Raw genomic sequence first — 22,951 nt, forward strand, 5'->3', positions numbered from 1 at the left:
CATTCCAACAAACTCTCTACTAATCCTCTCCAAAATAACAACGGACCCACATGTCGGCCTCTACTCCTCCTCTTTCTTTCTCCCCCTTCTTCCTTCTCTTTCCTTCTTTTCCCCTTTCCTTCCTTCCCGTCGACCACGCCGATTATAGCGGCGGCCGACGCATGGAGGCTGGAGCACGGTGGTGCAGCGACTCGTTGGCTCGGCGTTGGGCGAAGGCGGCGAGGCGGCGTCCGTGCTCCACCAACACCGACGCTCGCCAAGGCCGAGCGCCGTCAAGCTCCCCTCGGGCTGTCGGATCTAGAGGCCGCCGCCGGCCTTGCCAACCTCGCACTGCTCAGGCCTTTCTGCTCGACAACGGCTTTGCGACAACGAGGCGATAGCGGCGGACAAGGTGGGAGGTGGCAAGTGACATCGACAACAGCTTTGGGGATGGAGCTCTGGGCGGGGATGGCGCAAAGGCTAGTGACAGCGGCGGCGGCTCACGACGACGACGACCTCGATCGGGGTACGAACTTGCGATTTGTCCGTGTCACTGCGATGCTCGGCGGTGGTGGCGGCGGATGGTGGCCCAGACGATGTCAGCCGCGGCAGGTGGTGGTCCAGACGTCGGTGGCACTCTCGTGGCCAGTGTGCCCTCCAGTTCGCCCCCGGCCGATGCGCTCAAGTTGTTGGTGGGTGGTTGGCAGAGAGAGGAAGGATGGGACTAGGAGTAGTGGTGGGATCCACCTTTGGCTAGTGGAGGAGGCTGGCTACATTTGGCCAACTGGAGGATCAATTTGGACAGCCGGATAGAGAGTCTGTTGGAACTCATTTTTTCTCTGTGTTAGCCAATTTTTTTACTTGGAGAGTCAAATAGAGAGTCTCTTAGAGATGCTTTAAGATATTAAAATAGTAAACGAGAGGGTTGTGATGGCTCATGAGGGAGTGAGCTGAGAGCAAGTATAATATGAGGCTATGAGCCGACTAAATACTGAGGTGGAGGAGAGAAGAGAGGAGAGATAGAAGAAGCGGACTGTAAACTTATGGCCGACTTGGACACATGAACCAAGAAACTATTTGAGAGAGACAAGTGGGCCCTATATTAATTGTAAAGAGTTAATTATTATATGGGTGTGCTGAGAGAAGGTTGCAAAGAAACTTACAGCCAATAAGTCGGCTATATTAGAGCAAGTTTAATAGTATAGCACACTACTAGCTCCAATTCATGTATAGTCAATTCATATAATAATTGCTTACTATACTATTAATATATAGTCACAAATATCATACACACATTACGTCTTGGAGTCAGTGCTGTAGCTGGCTACAGATTTGTAGCCCACTGTTCTTCTCTTTCATCGTTTATCTCATTAAAATATATTTATAGCTGGCTAATAGCCTAATATTGTAACTGCTCTTATTAGGTGGTGTTTGGATCCAAGGACTAAACTTTAGTCCCTGTCGTATCGGATGAATTTGGAGTGTTAAACATAGAGTACTTATAAAACTAATTACATAAATGAGAACTAATTCACGTGACAAAATTTTTAAGCCTAATTAATCTATAATTAGCGCATATTTACTGTAGCATTACATAGGCTAATCATGGATTAATTAGGCTCAATAGATTCGTCTCGCGAATTAGTCCAGGGTTATATAATGGGTTTTATTAATAGTCTATGTTTAATATTTATAATTAGTGTCCAAACATCCGATGTGATAGTCCCATCTAAAAGTTTTGAGAGAATCCACTCAGTGTCACTGAGTTCGTCACGGTTCAATAATATGCCACTGATTTTGTTGACTTCCATTATATATCATCGCCTTTACCTTAACCTCTACGATTTACCATCGCCGTCCACAATCCGTCAGCTATACGCCATTTGTACTATTATTTTTTTCTGTAATGACCAAAATACCCTTTGAGTCATCTAACGCTTCGGTGCGTGCCGCATGGAAGAACGTCGTCGACTGCCTGCTCAAGCTCAAGCGCTTCAAGCTGCTGCCGCCGTCGGTGGTCGACCAGGACGGCGGCGCCAGCACCGTGAGCAGCAGCACGGAGCGGCTGGGACACCGGGCCAAGTCGGAGTCCGGCGTCATCTTCCCGTCGTCGCACCGTGGCGCCGGGACGAGCAGGCACGTGTTCGGCATGATCGGCCGGTTCTCGCAGTTCCTGTCTCTAGACGCCGGCGGCGAGTCGCTGCTGTTCATGGGCAGCGAGTTCGAGAACAACCTCAAGATCATCCAGCAATGCCGGATCGGGAGCATCTTCACGGAGAGCGAGAAGCTGCCGGACGAGTCGGTGCAGAACCTGGGTCGGGCGCTCATCTTCGCCGCCGCTGGCAAGGGGCAGAAGTTCAGCACGCCGGTGGAGGAGGAGGAGACGGTCGGCTTCTGCTGGGACCTCATCGTGCTGGTGTCGTCGGCAAACGTGCACCGCTTCACCACGTTCTGGCCGCAGCTGCACGACTGCTTCACCGTGGTGTCCCAGCTGCCGCTCTTCTCCCCGTGCCCGTTCGCCGAGAAGGCGATCGTGGCGCTGTTCAGGATCGCCGTGAGGCTGCTCTCCGGCGGCGGCGGCGTAGACCGGATGGCGGAGGAGTTGGTGTTCAAGTAGATCAACATGATATGGAAGCTGGACAAGGAGATCCTGGACACCTGCTGCGAGGGCATCTCGGAGTGCATCGTGAAGCTGCTGATGGAGCACGCCGGCAACGTGCAGACGCCGATCGGGTGGAAGACGGTGCTGCACCTGCTGTCCGTCACCGGGCGGCACCCGGAGACATTCGACCAGACAGTGGCCGCCATGATCAAGCTGATGAACGACGGCGCGTAGGTGGTGACACGGTTCAACTACGCGGCGTGCATCGAGGCCGCCTTCGGGTTCGCGGCGCTCAAGATCAGCCCGCTCGACATCAGCACCAAGATCCTCCAGCTCATGGCCGACTCCGTCAACTGGCTCATCCTGTGGCACAAGTCCGGCTACTCCAACCCGGGCAACACCTGGAGCAGCTCAAGCTCCTCCTCCTCGTCGGTGGTGGCGGCGGCGGCGACGATGATGATGATGGAGGATGCGTCGCGGATGGGCAACCTGGCGACGAGCATGTTCATCAAGCTGGCCGAGGCGTTGCGCAAGACGAGCCTAGTCCGGCGAGAGGAGATACGGAACCAGGCGGTGGCGAAGCTGGGCTGAGCCATTCATCCCCACGCCGCCGTGCGCCTTGGCCACCGGGACCTCACCGCACCGTCCCGGCTGCGCCCGGCCACACACGCGCTGCCTCTCCCCGGCTGGAGGAAGAAGACGATGAAGAGAGAGAGGGCCGGGCCCACCTGTCATTAGATGTAGTCGATTTCTCTAAGGGCATATTTGTCTTTTCTTCAATGCAAGGCCGTGATGGTAAATCGTAGAGGTTAAAGGAAAGATGATGGTTTATAATGGATGTCGACGAAGTCAGTAGCATATTGTTGAACCGTGACGAACTCAATGACACTGAGTGGATTCTCTCAGAAGATTTAGCCTTCAAGTGGTAGTTATATTTTTCGGACAAAATTTAAATGCTACTGTACTACAGCTACAGGTAGAAGTACTACTACTGGAATGAACGGTGGGACACTGCAGACTGCATGCAGCTAGTATCCGTAGGCTGTTGTAGTATACTACTCCCTCTATTCTAAATTGATCTACATATAGTTTTTTAGGTTATTTCTAAATGATCTATATATTTGTGTTCATTTATTAGAGTCTATTCGTTATTTATGCATTGGAGTAAATGGATATTGATACATGCATCCATGCACATAAGTATTTATAACCCACATGCAATATCTTGATTTGCTATTGGCTAAAAAATATTGGGAATGGTGCATGTATTGAGTTTGTTGATAAAGTAAATATAGTATGAGAGAGTTATTAGCTTTTTTTGGTCTTTGTGTATCTATGAAATATGTAGATCAATTTAGAATGGAGGGAGTATAGTATAGCAGCCATGAGTAGGCTCTACAGGTAGGCAACTAGCTAGGCAAGCAAGCTGCGTGCAAAGCAAACGGACGGATGGGGAGTTTCGTTTTTATGGCACGAAGAAAGGTTCCAGCCACAGTCCAAAAAGAGCCCAATTTAGGCCGATCCTCAACGAGGCCCGGCTGCCTGCCTGCAAAGCTAAAGCTGCCCACACCCCATGCATTAGATAGACACACTCACACCCATCCATTGAAGAAAAAGAAAGCAAGCGAAGATACATGACATGAATGCATTGCTGCTATATACAAGTACTATATGAACATGCATGTGAGCAGCACAATGAATTGAATGAGGAACGGATCAGGGAATGCATGAATGAATGCCATCCTCTGAAGCAGTGAGAGCAGCTCAAGGTGGATCACAAACAGATGGGGAGGTTAAAAGCTAGCGTGGTTAGATGGATAGATTCCTGGTGGTCAAAAAGAGCAAAAGGATGGCTGCTTCTCCAACTTATCAATGCGAGGTTTTTGCCTTGCCGGTGCTGCTACTACCAGCCCCTTTTTCAGTTTTCACCCATGCAGCCAAAGCTGACCAGGCTAGCTCCGTTTGCAGAGAGCCTGGCTTGGCTACTACCACTAGTATGTGTGAAGAAGAAGTGTTTTTGCATCATGGGAATGTCTATTGCAGGGGCAAGGAAAGTAGGGAATTGAAGTGGCTCTGATCAATCAGCAGCTGAAATCATGTGCTTACCGGTATAACTGGAGGACCTTTTGTGTTGTTTGCTCGATGTTGCGAAGACTGGAATGAGTTGCAGACTGCTTGCAGATTTGTATGCAGGGGATTTAAAGGGCAGAAAGAGGTAGGCTTTTCAGGGTGAATGATGGATTCTGGAGATCATACATGTGGACAAATGTGTAGCTCCAAGAGTTAAACGGATTCATGTCATGTGTGTAGGCATGTGTAAATGTGTCTTTTGCTAGTTTGAGTGAACAGCTACAGTCCTACAACCATAGTGAGAGGTAGCTCCTCGCTGAAGCTGGATTTTTCCTCTCCTTTTCTACAACAGGGCACTCCTCTGCAAGACTGCAATAGTGCAATTTACCATACAAATATTTATTGCGTCAAACGTACCGACATTCACCTTCCCCCATCAAAGTCATAGTTTGTATGGAGCATGAATTTAACAAGGGATTTAGCCGTGCAAAACTGCAAATCAATCTTTTACACACGGGATCGAATCCGAATTAACAAGTACTTGGCATGAATCTAACACGTGGATTTTGCTTCTCATCTATGAAGAACAGCGGTTCGCATGTATATACTCCTGAAGTTGATTTTCATCTCAACTGATAAGGTAATCACTCATTTAAATACAAACAATACTCCTCAAGTTGATTTGTAAGTTCCAATCACTAGAGTTTGCGTCCGAAAATTTAATTTATAGCTGAGCTCATTCCTAAGCACTTATTTATGTGATTTTAAGAATAGATTGCACCTAATGATTTAATTATGACTAGAAACTATGAAGAGATATGGACAAGGTGGTCAAGGACGTTCAAACTAAGATGAAGGCCCAACTCATATCAGGTTCGAATCCACATCGAACTCCAGAAGTAGTACGCACTAAAATCGTCTCCCATATTGTATTCGGACTCCAATTTCAACATTCTACGTATGCATAAAAAGCTAACAAGACCACCTTTTCAATGGATCTAGTCCCACGTTAAAATTTCTTTCAAGTCAACGGGAATCGTTGAGACAAGAAAACATTCAGATTCTATATATGTGGATGTTGCGTCACCGTTTTTGGATCGTTTATCGTGTCGAAGTCTAAATAGGGAGTGTCTAGAATCCAAGGTCGACCCTAGAACCTATATATTTAGTAACCATCGCTGAGTTAGGGTTAAGTTTTGTTTAGATTATTTCTGTCATTGCAGTTTCCTCTATTCATTGGTTTGTGGAGTCTCAACTTCGAGTTCTTGATTAATCATTCATCTGCAATTGAATTGTTGTTTTTTTTTCTTGCTTGTGTTATTTGATTTGCATATAGAGATTAACCTTCTCGGTGAGGTCAATCAGTTTCGGTACGGTTGATAATCAAATAAAACGTGTTACTACGATCGAATGGTTTGGATCGTGTTGAGTAGGGTGCCAAGTTTCCTTCAAATCGATAGTTACCTTCGCGTGAGGACGATCGGATATCCGTTGCCGTCAGACATGGAAAATGCCGTGCACCGACAGAAAAAAGCATGCTACACACATGGTTGATTACTGTACCGTGTGCACATGTGTAGGTACTAGTTTCAGTCGTACGCGAGAAGCTCGTGCAATGGACACTTGTACATATATCATATATGCATCCGATGGCATGGCCATTGCAGCGATATCACAGGAAGCATGTACTCCCATGTACGTAAAAGCTTCACGTGAGCCACTGCCGGCCTGCTGCCTGCTATGCCTGCTATGCATGCATGCATGGTTGCTCATGCATGTATCGGTCTGGAAAAATTAACCGGAAGGGGAAGAAGCAAGTTATCAGTATTCCCGATTCGTATCATAGTATCTTACGATACTACGATCCTACCAAACCAAAACGATATGGATCCCAACCTAATATCCTAATTTTCATAGTATCTCGATACTACTATTCATTACTACACGATCCTATGAGATTTTAGGTGGTATCCCGATTATATGATCCCTACGATACTATAAAATATTATTTAAAATAATATGGTTTGAAAATAATGTAAATAAATATGCTCAAATTTATATAAAAATCAGTTAAATATATCAAAACCAACATGATTTCACTTGATAAATGTCTCTATTGACATGACATATGTCATTACTACATTTTTTTATATACAATAGGTATATAATTAATATAAATATAAATTAATCTTAAAAAAAGAAAATCGCATAGTATCTCGATACTATGATACTATATTACTTTGAGTAAAATGATACTGTGTATCCCGATCCTGATAACCTTGGGAAGAAGACGTGTACTCCATTTTTCTTGTTCGGATATCTGTGCAAGCCGCCCGTGCCGGCTGCAATGCTACTTGCATTGCATGGACATGTGAGTACAAATACGATTTTTTAGTGGGAGTGGATTTTAATTTTGAGTACTGCTATACACACGACCTAATTATATATACAACTCATATATATAATTAGATACATGCAACCATAAATCAATAGAAGAAGAATATGTTCATATGCATTGCTGCTGTTTACAAAACCTTTGATCAAATTCAATCGTACGTGAGTTGGACAGTAGGGTTGTATGCATAGCAATTTTCTTTACATTTTCGAGAGAACCTTTACTCATTGTTTACATATTATCTAAATAGTTCTGTAAAAACAAAAAAAGAAGATGTATTAATATGTGATATTCACTACACAAATGTGTAAGTGCAAGTTGAGATCTACCTTCTACAAGTTAAAAGAAAACTATAACTAGTTAACGTATATCCATAATCAAATTTGTTTTTGAGTAAATTGCGTTGGTGGTACACAAATTTATTACGTTGGTGCAATTTAGTATACAAACTTGTAAAATACTTATTATGATATATGAACTTGTCTAGTGCGTACGAATCAAGTCTAAAACAATATATTGTGACTAATCATGATAATATAGAGTTTGATTAGGATGTCATGTGCATAAGTAAGACACAAGAGATGTTTTATGTGTAAATAACATTTACATGTACTTATTTTTTATTTATTTTGTTTTATCCATTATTTTTTATACATTGCATCTTCCTTTTATATTTTATATACTTCTTATCTGTACACTCAACATAACTTATCCTATGTTTGATTGAGTATATGTTTTTCTTTAAAACAAGCAATGGCTCTACTATTTCAATTGATAGAAGAAAAAAGTTCAGAAGTAAGTAGCATTACCATATGCAGGCAGCCATGAATGAAATGAAGGGCTAATATTCGAAGAAGAATTGGAGCCAACAGCCAAAAACATGAACCAGTGTCATTTTACTGATTGAGCATATGCACAATATCCTACTCAGAGTGCAACTTAGAAAAAAATAGTTATACATTTTTTTGCCATGGTTTGCACATACTTAGATTTTGTGTATTGAAACGAACTATTTATAAGTTCATGAACAAGTTCATGTGCAGGCACTGTAATTTACTCTTTGTTTTTTTATTGCAATAGTTAGAAGTTGAATTTGACATTGCATGTTTGTGGAGTGATCTTTTTAAAAAATATAACCATTTGATTGACATATAAACAACAAGAGAATGTTCCCTTGAAAGTTTAGGTCGTTTATCGTTTTCAGTGCCAAGAGTAGGGCTGAAATGTTGAATTACTATACAGTGTAAACTTCTTAAAACCATTTTTTTAAAAAAAAAACAGCAAATCCCTCTGTGCTTTGTGCTTTTTTCTGTCACGCGTGAGGCTCAAGTTGTCTCACACGGCTCCGCCCTTGCAAAAATAATACAGTGTAACAGCTTAAAGATTTATAACCTGAAGACCTCTTGGAACGTTACATTATTTTTCCATTGCTCTAGTAAACTAACTTAATCTAAATCTTAGGCCTGGTTTAGTTCCTAACTTTTTCTTCAAACTTTCAACTTTTTCATCACATCAAATCTTTCATACACACAAAATTCCAATTTTTCCGTCACATCGTTTCAATTTCAATCAGACTTTTAATTTTGACGTGAGCTACACGCATCCTTACAATCATGTAGAGTATTCACGTTCCATCAGTCTACCGAAGTTCAGAATAAAACATTGATTGCATCTTCGGTGGGAGCTGTTTTGCAACATAAGAATTTCAGATTACGATCATCTGACTTAAGTCATATGACTTTCAGTCACTAACATGTGAGCACTTTTTGTTATGGACCCACATATCAGTGGCTCTAAAATCACTTGATTTAAGATAGAGGATCTTAATCCGAGAAATTCGTTGGACCGGTCCCGTAGAGTCGTAGGGTCTGTTTGGGGGAGCTTTAGATTCTGAGAAGCAGCTGTTTGGTAGCTAGCTTCTAAGAATTTGGAAAAGCTCTGAAACCCAGTTTCTCCAGCTTCTGTTTTCTTAGTTCATTTTTCAGAATCTGTAACTACAGATTCTCAGAAGCTGTGAACTGTTTATGGTAGCTTCTAGTAGAAGTAGCTTTTAGAAAAAGCTGCAGATAGAACAAACTCCCCCAAACGGGGTCGTAGAGACAGATGACATTAACAACAGTCACGGCGGCAGCGCTCACGGCTCACGGGGGCGTCTCGCTCCGCACTCCCGCCGACGCAGCCTCACGTGGTGCCCGCCGCGAGAGCTCTCAACAAGGGCGGCACAAGCGGCCGCGGCGCAGGGAATCCACCAGCATATCCCCCGGCCTCCTCCTCCTCCTCCTCTAGCTACACGGAGGCGCGTGCAAAAGGCACGCTGCTACAGTGCCTAGCGCTCACCAAAATTCGCACCAAAAGAAATCCTCAACGACGATGACCACGACCAGAAAAGATGTCGCCGAATCCCAGAATCCGCTACGCCGCTCTCCACTGATCTCTACAGTCCAAGGCCAGAAACATTTTCGCCGGTATGGCCTGGGATTTGCAAAGATCTGCCTTTGCGATCCCTGCATGCAGAGACACACCTAAATCAGATACGAGATCAAACTGCTGCTGCCACACTACCAAGATAGGAGCAGATAGAAATATATAGCGCAAGTATAATCCTGTACCTACGGCGCAGCAGAGTAGTACTATACTAGTATATATGTGATGTAGCATCAAATCTTGTGCAGATAGAAAAATAAAAACAAGGATTCGAGTAGATACCAGTGCAGGGAGAATCGTCTGTTTGTTCAGGAACGGACGCCACTACGGGAACATGGGGAGAGGTAGTAGCAGTGAGCGGCAACAAAAAAACAAGTGCAAGTCGTCTATGGAACAGTGCAAAGGCATTGGCAATGGCGAACGCATAAAGGTAGGAGGAGATAGCGCGTAGGGCGGCGGGGCAGAGAGGAGACGAGACAATACGTGGTAGTAGTGCCGTACGGTCACGGAAAGGGTTGAATCCTCATGACGTGGGCTTTTTAATCTGGATCCCTAATAAAATTTTACACCCTATCACATTAAATATTTAGACACATGTATAAAGTATTAAATATAGACGAAAAATATAACTATTGCGTGTAAATTGCGAGACGAATCTTTTAAGCCTAATTGCGCCATGATTTGATAAAGTGGTGCTACAATAAACATTTATTAATGATGGATTAATTAGGCTTAATAAATTCGTCTCGCGGTTTATAGGCGGATTCTATAATTTATTTTTATTATTAGACTATGTTTATGTATATCCGATGTGACACGCCAAAACTTTACACCTCTACATCTAAACACCGGCTGACCTGTGCTGCGTAGTAGTACTACAGTGCGAGTACTCGTAGGATAGGTTTGGCAATGTTCATAGTTGTATTTGGAGAGACTTGCCCAATGTCCAAATTCAGCCATCAATCGTGTACTTAATTACATTGTATTACTAGCATCATCTGTAGTATTATTATGTCTTCGTGTCGTTTAGGTTCCCTTTAAATAGTAGAAATAAAAAAAACAAAAAAATAGGTAAAACATAGAATCCTAATATATGTTTATGTGTAAAACGGATGATTGTAAAACTCAGAAAAAACACAAAAATGACCGTTTGAGTGCACCAAAAAAAAAGAAAAGGAATCAAATAAGAGGTAGACTCAAATGAGTTACTCATCCCATAGGAATTTTAAAGGATAGGAATTTGTTTGAAAGGTTTTCATAGGATTAAAATCTTTCAAAATTCCTATATTTTTGTATAAATCAAAAGGTCCTTAGTGTTTGTCGTCTTTAAGTATGCTTCAAGTTCCTTCACACTCTGTCACTACTAGTGGTTGAAGAGAGATTTCCATTTGTAATGCAAGCATATCGATTGACCTGGTTTTTGTTAGAAATTAAGTCAAACATATTTAAGGCTCCTTTAAACACAAAGGAATCTTATAGGAATTTTGAAAGATAGAATGCCTATGTGATCAACCTCTGAAATGGTGTTATCAAGTTCTTTTGAAATTCCTTAGGGTTATCTTAAATTATAGGAATTTTAAAGGATTTTCAACATTAGGTCAACCTCTTGAAAAGATTCCTTTATGACTATCTGTTTTGATTTCTGTTTTTTTTTTCTCGCATTTTATCTAAACAGCCATTCCTGCAATTTTGTTATGTTTTTTCATCCAAAGTATTTTATAGAAATGCTATATTTTTTTATATTTCTATGATTTAAAAATCCTACATTCCAAAGAAGCTTTTATAGTCTTTACAGTTGGTTGGCCACTGCATCCATCGGTTTGGAAAACTCTAAATTCGGGTCTGTTTACTTTGATGTCATTTTCAACCATACTAATTTTTGGTAAAGTTGTCAAAAAAAATCAACATTTAGTTTGTTACATAATTTGGTCAATGCATAAGAAATCGTACCAAAATTTTGATAAAGCCCTTTTTTTTTTTCCTTTTTCAAATCAAAGCTTATCGGGGAGGCCGATTGGTGGCACTAGAGCTGTAGAGGAGACCAGATACTGGTCGGTGCAGACTGCAGAGTTAACGATGACAGATGGATGCATGGAGCGGGTGGAGTAATCATCACAGATGACCTGACCTGGTAGAATTCCTGTCAGCTTGATCAACGTGGTTGGAGCATGTGCGGCATTGCTCTCCCTGACCTCGCTGCTGAAGCTAATGCACGGCGGGAGGGACCGAGAAACCTTTGTCATTGAAATATTGAGGCCCCTTGATTGAAAGAAAAAATGTAAAAATTTTGTAGAATTTTATTCATATGGGTTTTTTTTTCTAGATAGCTCTTTGAATCAAAGGAATTTAGAGCGCGGTCCTATACTCGAAATTTTTGTCTCCTTCACATAAGATATATCAGGATATAGAGGGCTTTACGTAAGAGCACATAAGACAGTGAACTTACATTGAGTGACTTAAGAAAGATTATCAAGTTAAACGAAATTTTTTTTGCAAAATTACCAGCTCCAACACCGGATGATGTGGACATCACCAGAAGTGAACACGCCAGCGAAAAAGGCTCGAAGCGCTGTGGTGCGAGCACTTCGCTCTCATCTTTAATTACTCCGATGGACACAAATGAATCCTATGGAATATAATGTCTCTTACCATATAAGTTTTGGAGAAATTTAACAAAAGGTAGAACCTTATGAAACATTTTCTTTGAGTTTTTTATCTCTCATCTAATTCCTACGTTTGTTTTGTGGTTCAATCAAGGGTTTGTTGGAACCATGCCACCCTAATTTTGCAAAATTTAAGATATGCCACCCGTATCTCAATGACATGTAAGACCCACATGAGTCAATGACATGTGGGTTAGGATGACATATCACAAATTTTGCAAAATTTGTGTGGCATTCATGTGTTTTGTAATTTTCTATTTTACATTTTTATTCTAGTCAAAACCCTACGTTTCTCTTATTCCTACGTCTTTCCAATATTGTGTTTCATAGGGGCATGAAAGGATTGCATGATCCTACCGTGTTCTCTTCCATATATATGAGGGTCGACGAACATATGATATACTCTTTTTTATATAAAAAAAAGGGATATACTCTTGCTGTCAAGTATTAACAAACAACAACATTGTTTTCATTTTAGATTATAAGCCATTGCAAAAAAATTAACTTTACTTTTTAAATTTAGAGCTAATTAATTGTAGGGGTTTTCGTCATAGTTTATTTTTAATATTGGTTTTTAAATAGGTAAGAATACCGATATAAAAATGTTATCTACATATTACTTTTTCTTTGTCACTGATAAGCCATTACATCTTATAATCGGTAGATGACAAATAATGGGAATATTGTTTCATTTTTGATTGTTTGTACGAGCTTCAGGCTACAAGAGGAAGCGTTCATGAGACTGAGGGGGTACTTTAGCCCCTCTCTCCCAAATACTCCCGTTCCTTGCTTGCACCTTAGAGGAAGCGTTCATGAGACTGAGGGGGTACTTTAGCCCCTCTCTCCCAAATACCCCCGTTCCTTGCTTGCACCTTAGAGGAAGCGTTCATGAGACTGAGGGGGTACTTTAGCCCCTCTCTCCCAAATACCCCCGTTCCTTGCTTGCACCTTAGGGCAAGCCGCAATTCTCATCCACGTGTCATCCTTGGATAGGCTTTCACAACCCCCAATGTCGACTCAGGGGAGGAAATTACTGTACTCAGGAGTATCACATACTACTCGTCCAGTCAGTCTCATGAACAGGTAGAGATGCATTTTAACCGGAACAATGTTTGTAAGGCGATGATTAAAAAAATACTAGTACTGGGCAAAGAGGAGTGCCCTCCTAGTCTCCTGCATATTCTTTCTGTTTTATTGGCTACTTTTTGGGCGAGTAGCCGAGGACTATGGCACTTATAAATTAATTTAACGAAACAGGAAGAGAGCGGTGATTTTAGAACATAGGATTTTAAAAACCAGGACTAGAAAATCATACAAATAGGATATCATGTTACAACGAATCCTACGGGAAATAAATCCATCGGATTTTGTAAAAACTATTGTTTAGTAGCATCATAGGAAAATCAAAGGAAGAGAAAACATGAGGTCTAGCCTAATATTAGTTTCCTTCTAGAATTGAAATGAGCTATTCCATAGAAATTTGAAAGGATTTTAGAGCAGCCATTTCTTTGCTCCAATTTTTTTCCCTATGGATTTCAATCCTTCAAAATTCCTCCTATTTACTTTTTGTTCCAAAGGAGCTCTAAGAAAGTGTGCCACAAGAAAATTGTAAGCATTACATAATTATTGTAAGATACTCCCTCTGGTTTTATTTGTTTGACTCAACGGTATATAAAGGGACATTTAACTCCTTGCCACTTTTAAGATGTGGTAATTAATTATTTGCCACTAGCTATCTATGATATGTGAGCTCTCATGTGTCTATACATGTGGTTCGAGTGGCAAATAATTTAACACCCTCGTAAGAGTGGCACACTCGTAAGAGTGGCAAATAGTTAATTATTCCGTATATAAAAGGGGGAGGAGAGTATAAAAATGAACTAACTAACGGCACAATTATTGAAAAATGAACTAACCATCAGACAAGGAAGCTTTGGTTGTAATACCAAATCAGGTTAGGATTTTCTTTTTAAAAAAATCAGGTTACAAGATCTAGTGCGTCACTCGAGAGGTTTATCCAGCCGAGGACCACCATCCTCTGACTCGAGCCACATCTGTGTGGGTGTGGGGTAGATCCAATAATCTTTGCGAAACAATGACAAAAAACAGTTGAATTAGCAGTGGATGTCGATAAAGAGATTCGAAGTTTGGGCATTATACGAATGAAAAGGATTGATAAGATCAGCATTCCAATCTAAACATCTGTTGTGTTGTGCTTTTCTTTCTCTGCTTTTCATGCCCCTCCCCCTCCTATCACTTTTCCCCACTTCCAATACTCTCTCTGTAAAACATCACAGCCTCAAGTCACTCAGGTCAAGCAGAGTCGCAAGCCTCTCTCTCAGCAGCCTGCAAAAAGCTATGGCAAGGGCCAATAAATACTGGGAAAGGAAGAAGCCAACAGCGCAAAAGAGATGGAGAAGCAGTGAGCAGGGGCCCACAGGAATGAAGATGCTGAATTAAATTATAATCCACCCATTCTCTGGATCGAAGTGTATCTGTACATGATCTTCATTATTCACTGCTTGCTACAGCCTTAAATCCTCTTTCTGGAAACAAAAATTTCCCTGTCCCCTTCTACATCCAACAGATATATAAAAGGGGGAAAACTGAAGCCGTAAGGAATCCCTAACAAAAGGAAAAAAAAGAAAAGAAAGAAAGAACTACTAGGGAACTGGAAGTACCAATCTGTCACCCACCAAATCACAAAATTTACAGATGCCTCTGTCGTGGCTGCCTCTGAAAATCCAGCCATTCCAGTTCTTGCAACGAATTTGCATCAAACCGCTTTGCAAACCCGATTACCTGTGCTCCTGGGTTGAGGCTTTACCGGTGGCCGATGAGCCGCTTTAACGGATCCCAGTAGATGAAGATGATCGTTCGTGATAATGGATATTCTTTACCGTGCACAGAAACCTACCAAAACCATCTTCAAATCATTGCCGGTGCTCTGGCCTTTGAATGGAATTTACAGTGCACCTTTGATCCATTTCTAGCCATCTTCCACAAAAATTCTGCCAATGAAATCTTGAAATCTTTTCGAATAGAGCTTTGGATCCACAGCAGAAATCGAATTGGGGTCGGTCTGTAATGACTTGTATGCATGCTCTAGCCTTTTCGTGATGTCATAATCCTGGAGAATGTCTATTATCCCAAAATATAGAATCACATCATACACTTCACCAGTCTGATTCGGGGCCAAGAATCCCCCACCATTAAGGAGAAATGGGTCAAACTCACTCCTTCTGGATGCTTGCTCTGCCCGTGCTGGCATGTGTGCCCCCAGTCTAATCAATGGTTTCCTGTATTTAAAAACGGTTAGAAACCAAATTAAATAATTTGAAATAAATTCGTTACCTGTTTCTTTTAAACTAGGAACAATATTCTACAACTGAGCAAATGCCTAAGCAATCAGGATTTCAGGTAAGTGAAATAGATGGTAAGTTAGGTTGAACCATAATGACTGCTCAAGTTTCTTATGAGATCCAGTAAAAATAAACCCCCTCCATCAAGGGCATTGAATCAGGTAACAAGCCTAGGGTACTAACCAAGAGTATGGTTCATTGGATTGGACAAATTATTCTACTCGCAAGAAGCTTATTCTTCACTATCTCGAATACAATAAACTAATATATCTTCCGAGGCTAAAGCTTTCAAGGGTACTACAGTAGTCAATCTTATAGAACAGTACCAATGAAACTTCAATCAGTTAAGAGAAGCCAAGATACTCAACTTGAATATGTTCCCAATATTAGCAAGAAAATATGGAAAGGAATCTTAAACAGGGAAGGTACTAGACAATGTTCAATTATGGGCACAGCTATATTCATGTGGTCACGGTTAAGCAAAAATCCATCTCCAACACAATAATTAGGCATCTCCTGCACTAACTAGAAAGAAAAATGGATTCTCAATGTAACATGACAATTCTATTCAATTCTCATAACACTGTGTGTGTGTGTGTGAAGGGAATACATCTAAAACAGGAATGTGGATAAGTGTCAGCTTGATTAAAAAATAATTATAGGTTAAATCTCCGATGGATATGGAGCTTACTCCAAAGACAAATGCAGCACAAATAAGTCAACATGCAAATAAACATGCATATGCATAAGCATGCTAACATACCGGCAATCAGGTATCCTATCAAAATCACTATCTGAGAAGCACAGCTCTGGCATGCCACCACCACCTTGGAACGACTCCCTCTTCATTGAAAACTCTGAATACCGATCATTGGTTAGGCTAGATAGATGGATGGGTAATCTCACTGTAAGTCTTCAAAATGAAGATTTAACTTACTAGGAGAAGCTGTAAAAGTAGATAAGCCTGTCTTTGAGGCAGAGAGGTCATCACAAAAGTGAACTCCCACTAAGAAACTGTAGTCCATGATCCCTTCTGATTCCAAAAATTCACAATCCCGCCTGAGTTGCCTGAAGAATAAGTTCCAGAGGATTAAGCATAACTATTCCAGTGAAGGAAAATTTAATGCACTAACATAATAGGAGTTGGACTTACTCATGGAGATCTCTAAACCAAGTTCGTTGCAATCGAAAAACAAAGTTGAGATCCAAGTCCTTGAGAGTGGTTGTCTCATCAATCTCGTCATCAAATTTGTCTGCTGTCCGTCCATAGGATGAACCTTTTAGATCAAAACGGCGATGAATCCGATATTCTGAGCAGAATAAATTACCCATAACAATAAATCGGACCTGGGAGAAAGAATCATAAATCAGTCACTGATGTATAACATTTTAACAGGATTGTTGTTGCAAACTGCACGCACCTTCTGTCCATTAAGAGGCTTCACACAGTGGACACCGTAGAACCTTGTAATTAGAGAGTCACGATATTGACTTACATGTTGGTAATAGCTAGGTAACATCCGAATTAGCAACTGAAAAGTTTCAATATCAAGAAAAAGAGGCCATCAGCACATAACCAACAATAAATTGTACCTAACATAGCATATTGTTACTAGCTACCAAACACAATAGCTAGATGGATGATACCAAAAACAGAAGGTAGAAATTAGAAACGCAAATGCTACAGTAAAATATCTTTGCAACTCAAACAATCACAGCACATAGCATCCGTATCAATTTATCAAGTTTCATAGATACAACAACTTCATACCAACAGCATAAAGGGGAAAAAATACCTTCACTTCTGATTTCTTCACTGTCTTAATCATGAAACGATCATCCTGGGTAAGGTAAAAGAAGCTCCCACTTTTTCCAGGTGAAGACAGCTCTCTCAATGCATCATTCCCGCAGATCGCGATCATGTAATCTGCTGGATCAACTGAGAACAACTTCCTCAAGTGCCTGCAGGTAATCCAACAACACAGTATACAATACTGTCAGGCATGAATTAAAGAGACTACACATCAGCGCAGATTGATTCAAAGGAACTGAAAAGCGAGCACCTGAACACCATAGGGCAGTAGTCCTTCCACCGGAAATCTGAAGAGGAATGTGGTGGTGTGACCTTTGATCCCTCAGGTGGGAATCGTGTCCAGAACTTCTCCTTTGGATCAAAATCTGCAGGCGAAAGCTCCCGCATTGGCACTGCCGCAGACTTCCCCACTGAGTGCCTGCAAGATGCCACCGCGATCATCCCAAATCGACAACGCCCAATTAAATCCACACATCACAATGCCAGCATTTCGCCACGGCACTTAATAAATTTACCTTATCCCCAATTGCAGCTGCAGCATAAGCTCGTAGTTCTTATGCCCCTTGGAGATTGTCTGCCCTGGCCTTTTGCCCTCCGGTGTAGCAGCCGCCGATGGCGCCCAGCACGTGCCTCCGCTGGCTACTCGCCGGGTGCTCCGCTGTGTGCGAACGTACGGCACACCACCTCCAACCGTCGTGGCCTCCCGGTAGAGCATGGACGCCTCGAGCGCGTCCACGATGTCGCAGGTGATGTCCCCCGCCTCGCCCTCGGACTCCCAGATGCAGATCCGAGGGACGGCGGACGCCTTGTCACCTACTCCCTCGACGGAGGACCTCTTCCTCACCGCGCCTCCGCCACCGGCGCCGACCGGCGGGAAGAACGTGCCGCTAATGGCCGGCATGTCGACGCAGCTCCTCGGCCAGGAACCCACGTAGCGGCTCCCGTCGGGCCAGGTGAACACCCCGGTGCCCCTCGGGACGCCGTTCTCCCACACGCCGTCGTAGCGGCTCCCGTTGGCCCAGATCAGCACGCCACGGCCGGAGATCACCCCGGCGCGCCACTCCCCGACGTACTGGTTGCCGTTGGCCCACACGTAGCGGCCGTGGCCGTCCTGCAGGTTGCGGCGCCACTGCCCCTCGTAGTAGTCCCCGTTGGCGTAGCTCTTGGCGCCCACGCCGTGCCGCCGGTCCGCCGCCCACGCGCCCCGGTACGTGGCGCCGTCGGGGCCGACGAACACGCCCTGCCCCTCGATCCGCCCGCCGCGGAACTCCCCCTCGAACGTGGCCCCCGACGGCCACGAGAACCTCCCCTTCCCGGACGCCTTCCCCCGCCGCCATTCCCCCTCGTACATGCACCCATCCGCCCACACATACTTCCCCTTCCCGTGCGGCGCGCCCCCGGCGAACCCGCCGCGGTACACATCCCCATTCGGCAGCGCCTTCTCCACCACCGCCGCCCCCGCATCCGCCTCCTCCCCGTCGTACCCGCCGCCACCGCCGGCAGCTGCGGCGATCATCGCCGGCGCGACCCGCCTCATCTGCGGGCACAATCACCTACCCCCTCACGCCCCAGGCATTGCAGATCGGGAGGCGCTAGGGTTTGCGATTTGGTGCTCGGGATTTATGCTTCCCTTCCCCACTCCGAAGCTTTTCTCCACCTCTCTTCCCCTTTTCCTCTCAATTTTTTTTCTCTCTCTCGGCTACAAACACCGGGTCGTTTGATTTGGGCTACGAAGTGGTGGTACTACTTGGTCTAGTACTCCACTCCACTGCTACTGTGGAAGAAAACGAATAGGATCAAGAGAAGAGGAAGAAAGATGGGGGCGATTTTACCGTTATGCCCTCGCGGTTGGGGGAATTCGCTGGGCGCAACGGGAGGCGCTCCACCCACGCGGCCGTATCTGTGCCACGTGGGAGTTTACGGAAATGCCCCTGTCTGTGCTGGCTTGGGGTGGTGGGCCACGGAGGGTGGCACGAGTCACGAGTGGTCCCATCGGCGGGGTCGGGGGGTGGGTGACTGGGCGCAGCCGCGCGCGGAGGCCGAGGATTGGTGGCGGGTCGGATCTGGGGATGGGTCCCAACGGGCTTGGGATCGGGGCCCACCTGGGGACCGGTGTTGACGTGGCTGACACGTGGGGCCCGGGGGCCCTCGCGTACTTGACAGCGTGTCCACGAGACATGCTGAGTGGGCATGGCGTGATATTAGTGTATTGGGATGCAATTAAATGGCTAATGTGCAATTGTGCAGCGAATTTTTTAAGACAAAAGTCCGTACACCAGCCTATAAAGGCCATAGCGGTTTTGCTATGACATCTTCGCATTTTTGCCATTCTTCCGTCCCCAAATTATACTGTGATTTCTTGTTAGCATTATATCCATTTTTTAAAAATATATATCTTTGGTATGCATGCCATGTACGTTGCTAAAACCAGTATATATGCAAAATTAGATAATTACTTTGCAACCGCTTTAGGAGTTCATGTGAATGGTGCTATAAAAATTCAGGGGATTGGATGTCAGGTTTCAAAATTTAAGGTGCTAGATCTACTTACACTCAAAGTTAAAGGGCAATATAGACTTCTTTTTTTTCTCGATTACATAAATACGTACACAAAACATATACATTGTTGTACACGGACACCACACATATATTTCAATGGGCGTGCCCCCAAATGCAACTGGAAAGTTTGACATAAATGACAAATACTTAAACCTCACTTAGAAGTTATAGCTTCGGTCGACTTTGCATCCTGCAGCTTGCTATGTAGCTAAAAACTATGGCTTCGTGCGATTCAACCGAGCATGCCCTACTATGATATTGATGTGTATATTTGATATATTTAACACTTGTTTAGTATTTTCCACTTTATGATTTATTGTGACATTTAAGATCTTGTAAGAAAAACAATTATAAAGATAGATACGGGATCAAGTGGTACTATTAGCTTGCTGGATATGTCGGATATAGGAAGAAGTAGATGTGGATCTCTTTGGGGAACATGGAAAGGACTAAACATGGTACAAACACAGAAAGGGGAAGGCAAGTGATGTTGGAGAACAGAAAAGGAGTGTGCCCGTATTACCGTAAGTTTGCTGATTTTGGTAGGTTAAACATGCTTGATTTAGTTGATTCACTATGCAGTATCGCAGTAGCACAACAAATGTTCGGTAGAAGCAATAAAAACAGAGTGACATGGGCTGTACGACGTACGTGCGATTGTTCGTTGTTGGTGTAAATGGAATGCCGTGTACTCCTTCATGCACAATAACAAGGGTTGTCCTACAAATTTTATTTCCATTAATCTAGGGCTCATCCTTTGCTTCAAAGATGCTCTAAGTTTTAAATGTGGACTTACCGTGTCACTGGGTCTTCTTTATGTTTTTTTTTCTTCGTTATGCATGCTATTCATGTGTTCTAGGGAACAATATTGATTAACTGAATAATTGGTAGTCAAGTTAACGATCTCTTTGTCAAATACGGGTGGTGCTTAGCGTGAGTGTTGGTTCTAAGGACTATCGTTTTAGTATTTTCTTTAATAGACGAATACATGATTGGGGAACAAAGTGTTGCCACTCAAACTTCGAGATCGAGCGAATCAAGAGAAAGCACCGTGTGAACTCCACGGAATTAGTTTGGTGGACATTTTTATTCTCTTTTAATTCGAGAGACTCAGTTGGTGAATCGTACGAAGATATGAACACCACAAAAATTGTTCAGGTTTCCATTATTGGTGAGGAGTTGGCTTAGCTTTTTTTTTTCCCATAGCATATAGTTTTGTTTAGTGCGAATCGGAAAATACTAATACTTTTAAAAACTAAATTGCATACCTTTAGGGCATGGAAGCACAAGCAGTTTGCTAGTTGAGTTATGGGTGAAAGACTCCACGGACCACTGTATAAATCCTAACGCCCACAAACATCACACACACATGGGCATCATTCGTGTAAGGATTGAAAGACGTTTAAGCCAGTATAACATGGGTTAGCTAAACAAATTGTGCATAGCTATATCAAAGAAAAAATTGGTTGCACACCATTTAGATTCACGGGTTTTGCTTTATACCATCCCGGTTTACTTTAATACCATCTAAAGTTTATTCCCGTTACATTTTCATGTTATAACTGTTTAGTTACGTTAGATTTTTTTCTCTTATTAATACTCCGTTTATTTTTAATAGGTGATATTGTTAACTTTTAAACACATGTTTGATTATTCGTCTTATCAATCATGCTTAAAGTATTTTGAGTAGTTAAACAACTAACAACAAAAAGAATATATAATATGTAAATTTTTTTAATAAAACATATAGTCAAATGTGTGATAACAGGTCAACGACGACATTTACGTCATTTATTTAAAATAAACTGAGGTAGTATTTAGCTAAAAGAAACATTGGGTATGATCCCCTTTCCTCGACACGTGCAATCGCCTACATCTTTTTAGCGATACGAATTTGTCTCACAGACTGACACATTTTAATACCAAATCAAGCAGCATCAATCCACAAGTTCATATTGTCGAATTATAGTAGGCCAGGTGGACAACCAGCCAACCCAAAACATCAATAAGAGCAAGTTTAATAGTATAGCTAACTACTAGCTCCAAATCATTTATAGCCAATGTAATAGCTAATTTATACAATATTTAATTACTATACTATTAATACATGGTTCTATCTGTCATACACACATTATATCTTGGAGTCCGTGCTACAGCTGGAAACAGATATGTAGTCCACTGTTTTTCTCTCTCTTCCTTTATTTCTTTAAATTATGTTTATAGTCTACTACTATACCTGCTTTAAGAGCAAGGATAATAGTGAGCTATAAGCAAGTTATATGCTTATGTGGAAGAGAGAGATAAACAAAAAGCGGGGAGTGTTAGCTAACTACACACAAATTTCAAGAAATATGTATTAAATTCATTGTGAGAGAAAGAAAGAGGATGAAGAAAATAAAGATAAACTTATAGCCAACATACTATATATGTTAGCTTTAACATTAACTAATAGTAAGTAGTGAGCTCTACTATTAATCTTATCTAATGCGGTAAAGCCACAGATGTAATGTCGCGGGGATTCTCAAATACTCCGCGGAGTAGTAGACAGATAGTCCATCGATCGCCGCATCACCGGAGACTCCGCGGAGTCACTCCGGTCCGGAGTCACCCGATCAGAACGGCACGCGTGCATGCAGGGCAGCTGACAAATGGAACGCCCGCCCGCGCTGCGATGCGATGACAGCGATGGTAAACAAGGTAAACAGAGGCCGCGTGCAGAGGAGGCGCCGCGCGCGGGCGCGCCTGGTCTCGGACGCGATCGATCGCGCCATCGCGGCGGCGTCCTCTGCTCGATCAGGTTGGGCATGCATGCTGCATGCAGGATGCAGCTCAAGACAAAGCGCGAACTGAGCATATGCGCGGTTGACGCGACAAGAGCTAAAGCCGGGCGGAAGATGGCAGAGAGCACGTACGCTAGCTCACGCGCGCGCGTCGTCGTCGTCGTCGTACGTGGTGGACTCCGGGAAATTCCTCCCCGTTAACCACACGGCGGGCGATTGAGACCGGCACAAGCGAGCCAAGTACACTGTACACCTCCGAAAGTCCGAATTGTCAAGTCCTAACGCAAATTATTTGATTAGTAAT

The 22,951-nt window shown here is 43.0% G+C and overlaps 2 protein-coding genes and 1 long non-coding RNA gene across 3 annotated transcripts; 1 reads left to right on the forward strand and 2 right to left on the reverse strand.

Moving 5' to 3' along the window:
* The first annotated feature begins 1,686 nt into the window (after positions 1–1,686).
* Positions 1,687–3,961, forward strand: LOC136355820 (ARF guanine-nucleotide exchange factor GNL2-like). The gene has a single exon (XM_066308957.1). It carries the CDS (start codon positions 1,886–1,888, stop codon positions 2,594–2,596), a length of 711 nt encoding a protein of 236 aa, XP_066165054.1. The 5' UTR covers positions 1,687–1,885; the 3' UTR covers positions 2,597–3,961.
* A 5,094-nt stretch (positions 3,962–9,055) lies between these two features.
* LOC112938169 (uncharacterized) lies at positions 9,056–9,880 on the reverse strand. The gene is made up of 2 exons (XR_003241167.2): positions 9,753–9,880; positions 9,056–9,550 (listed from the first exon to the last, which is right to left on the reverse strand). It is a non-coding gene; the product is annotated as an uncharacterized lncRNA (long non-coding RNA).
* Positions 9,881–14,545: 4,665 nt separating this feature from the next.
* LOC4333853 (phosphatidylinositol 4-phosphate 5-kinase 1) lies at positions 14,546–19,062 on the reverse strand. The gene is made up of 8 exons (XM_015777519.3): positions 17,824–19,062; positions 17,559–17,726; positions 17,292–17,457; positions 16,917–17,027; positions 16,649–16,842; positions 16,433–16,563; positions 16,259–16,352; positions 14,546–15,432 (listed from the first exon to the last, which is right to left on the reverse strand). Exons 1-8 carry the CDS (start codon positions 18,843–18,845, stop codon positions 15,123–15,125), a joined length of 2,196 nt encoding a protein of 731 aa, XP_015633005.1. The 5' UTR covers positions 18,846–19,062; the 3' UTR covers positions 14,546–15,122.
* Positions 19,063–22,951: the final 3,889 nt, after the last annotated feature.

Source organism: Oryza sativa, chromosome 3, assembly GCF_034140825.1.
Source record: "Oryza sativa Japonica Group chromosome 3, ASM3414082v1".
NCBI classification, from domain to species: domain Eukaryota; kingdom Viridiplantae; phylum Streptophyta; class Magnoliopsida; order Poales; family Poaceae; genus Oryza; species Oryza sativa.

What these genes read in the sequence shown, in the direction of transcription:
- LOC4333853 (XM_015777519.3), bottom strand. Translation starts at nt 18,845, where the DNA reads ATGAGGCGGGTCGCGCCGGCGATGATCGCCGCAGCTGCCGGCGGTGGC. An exon ending in TGAAGAAATCAGAAGTGAAG is followed by an intron (nt 17,028 to 17,291) that starts GTATTTTTTCCC and finishes GAAACTTTTCAG; the next exon opens with TTGCTAATTCGGATGTTACC. An exon ending in TGGTTTAGAGATCTCCATGA is followed by an intron (nt 16,564 to 16,648) that starts GTAAGTCCAACT and finishes CTTATTCTTCAG; the next exon opens with GCAACTCAGGCGGGATTGTG.
- LOC136355820 (XM_066308957.1), top strand. Translation starts at nt 1,886, where the DNA reads ATGACCAAAATACCCTTTGAGTCATCTAACGCTTCGGTGCGTGCCGCA.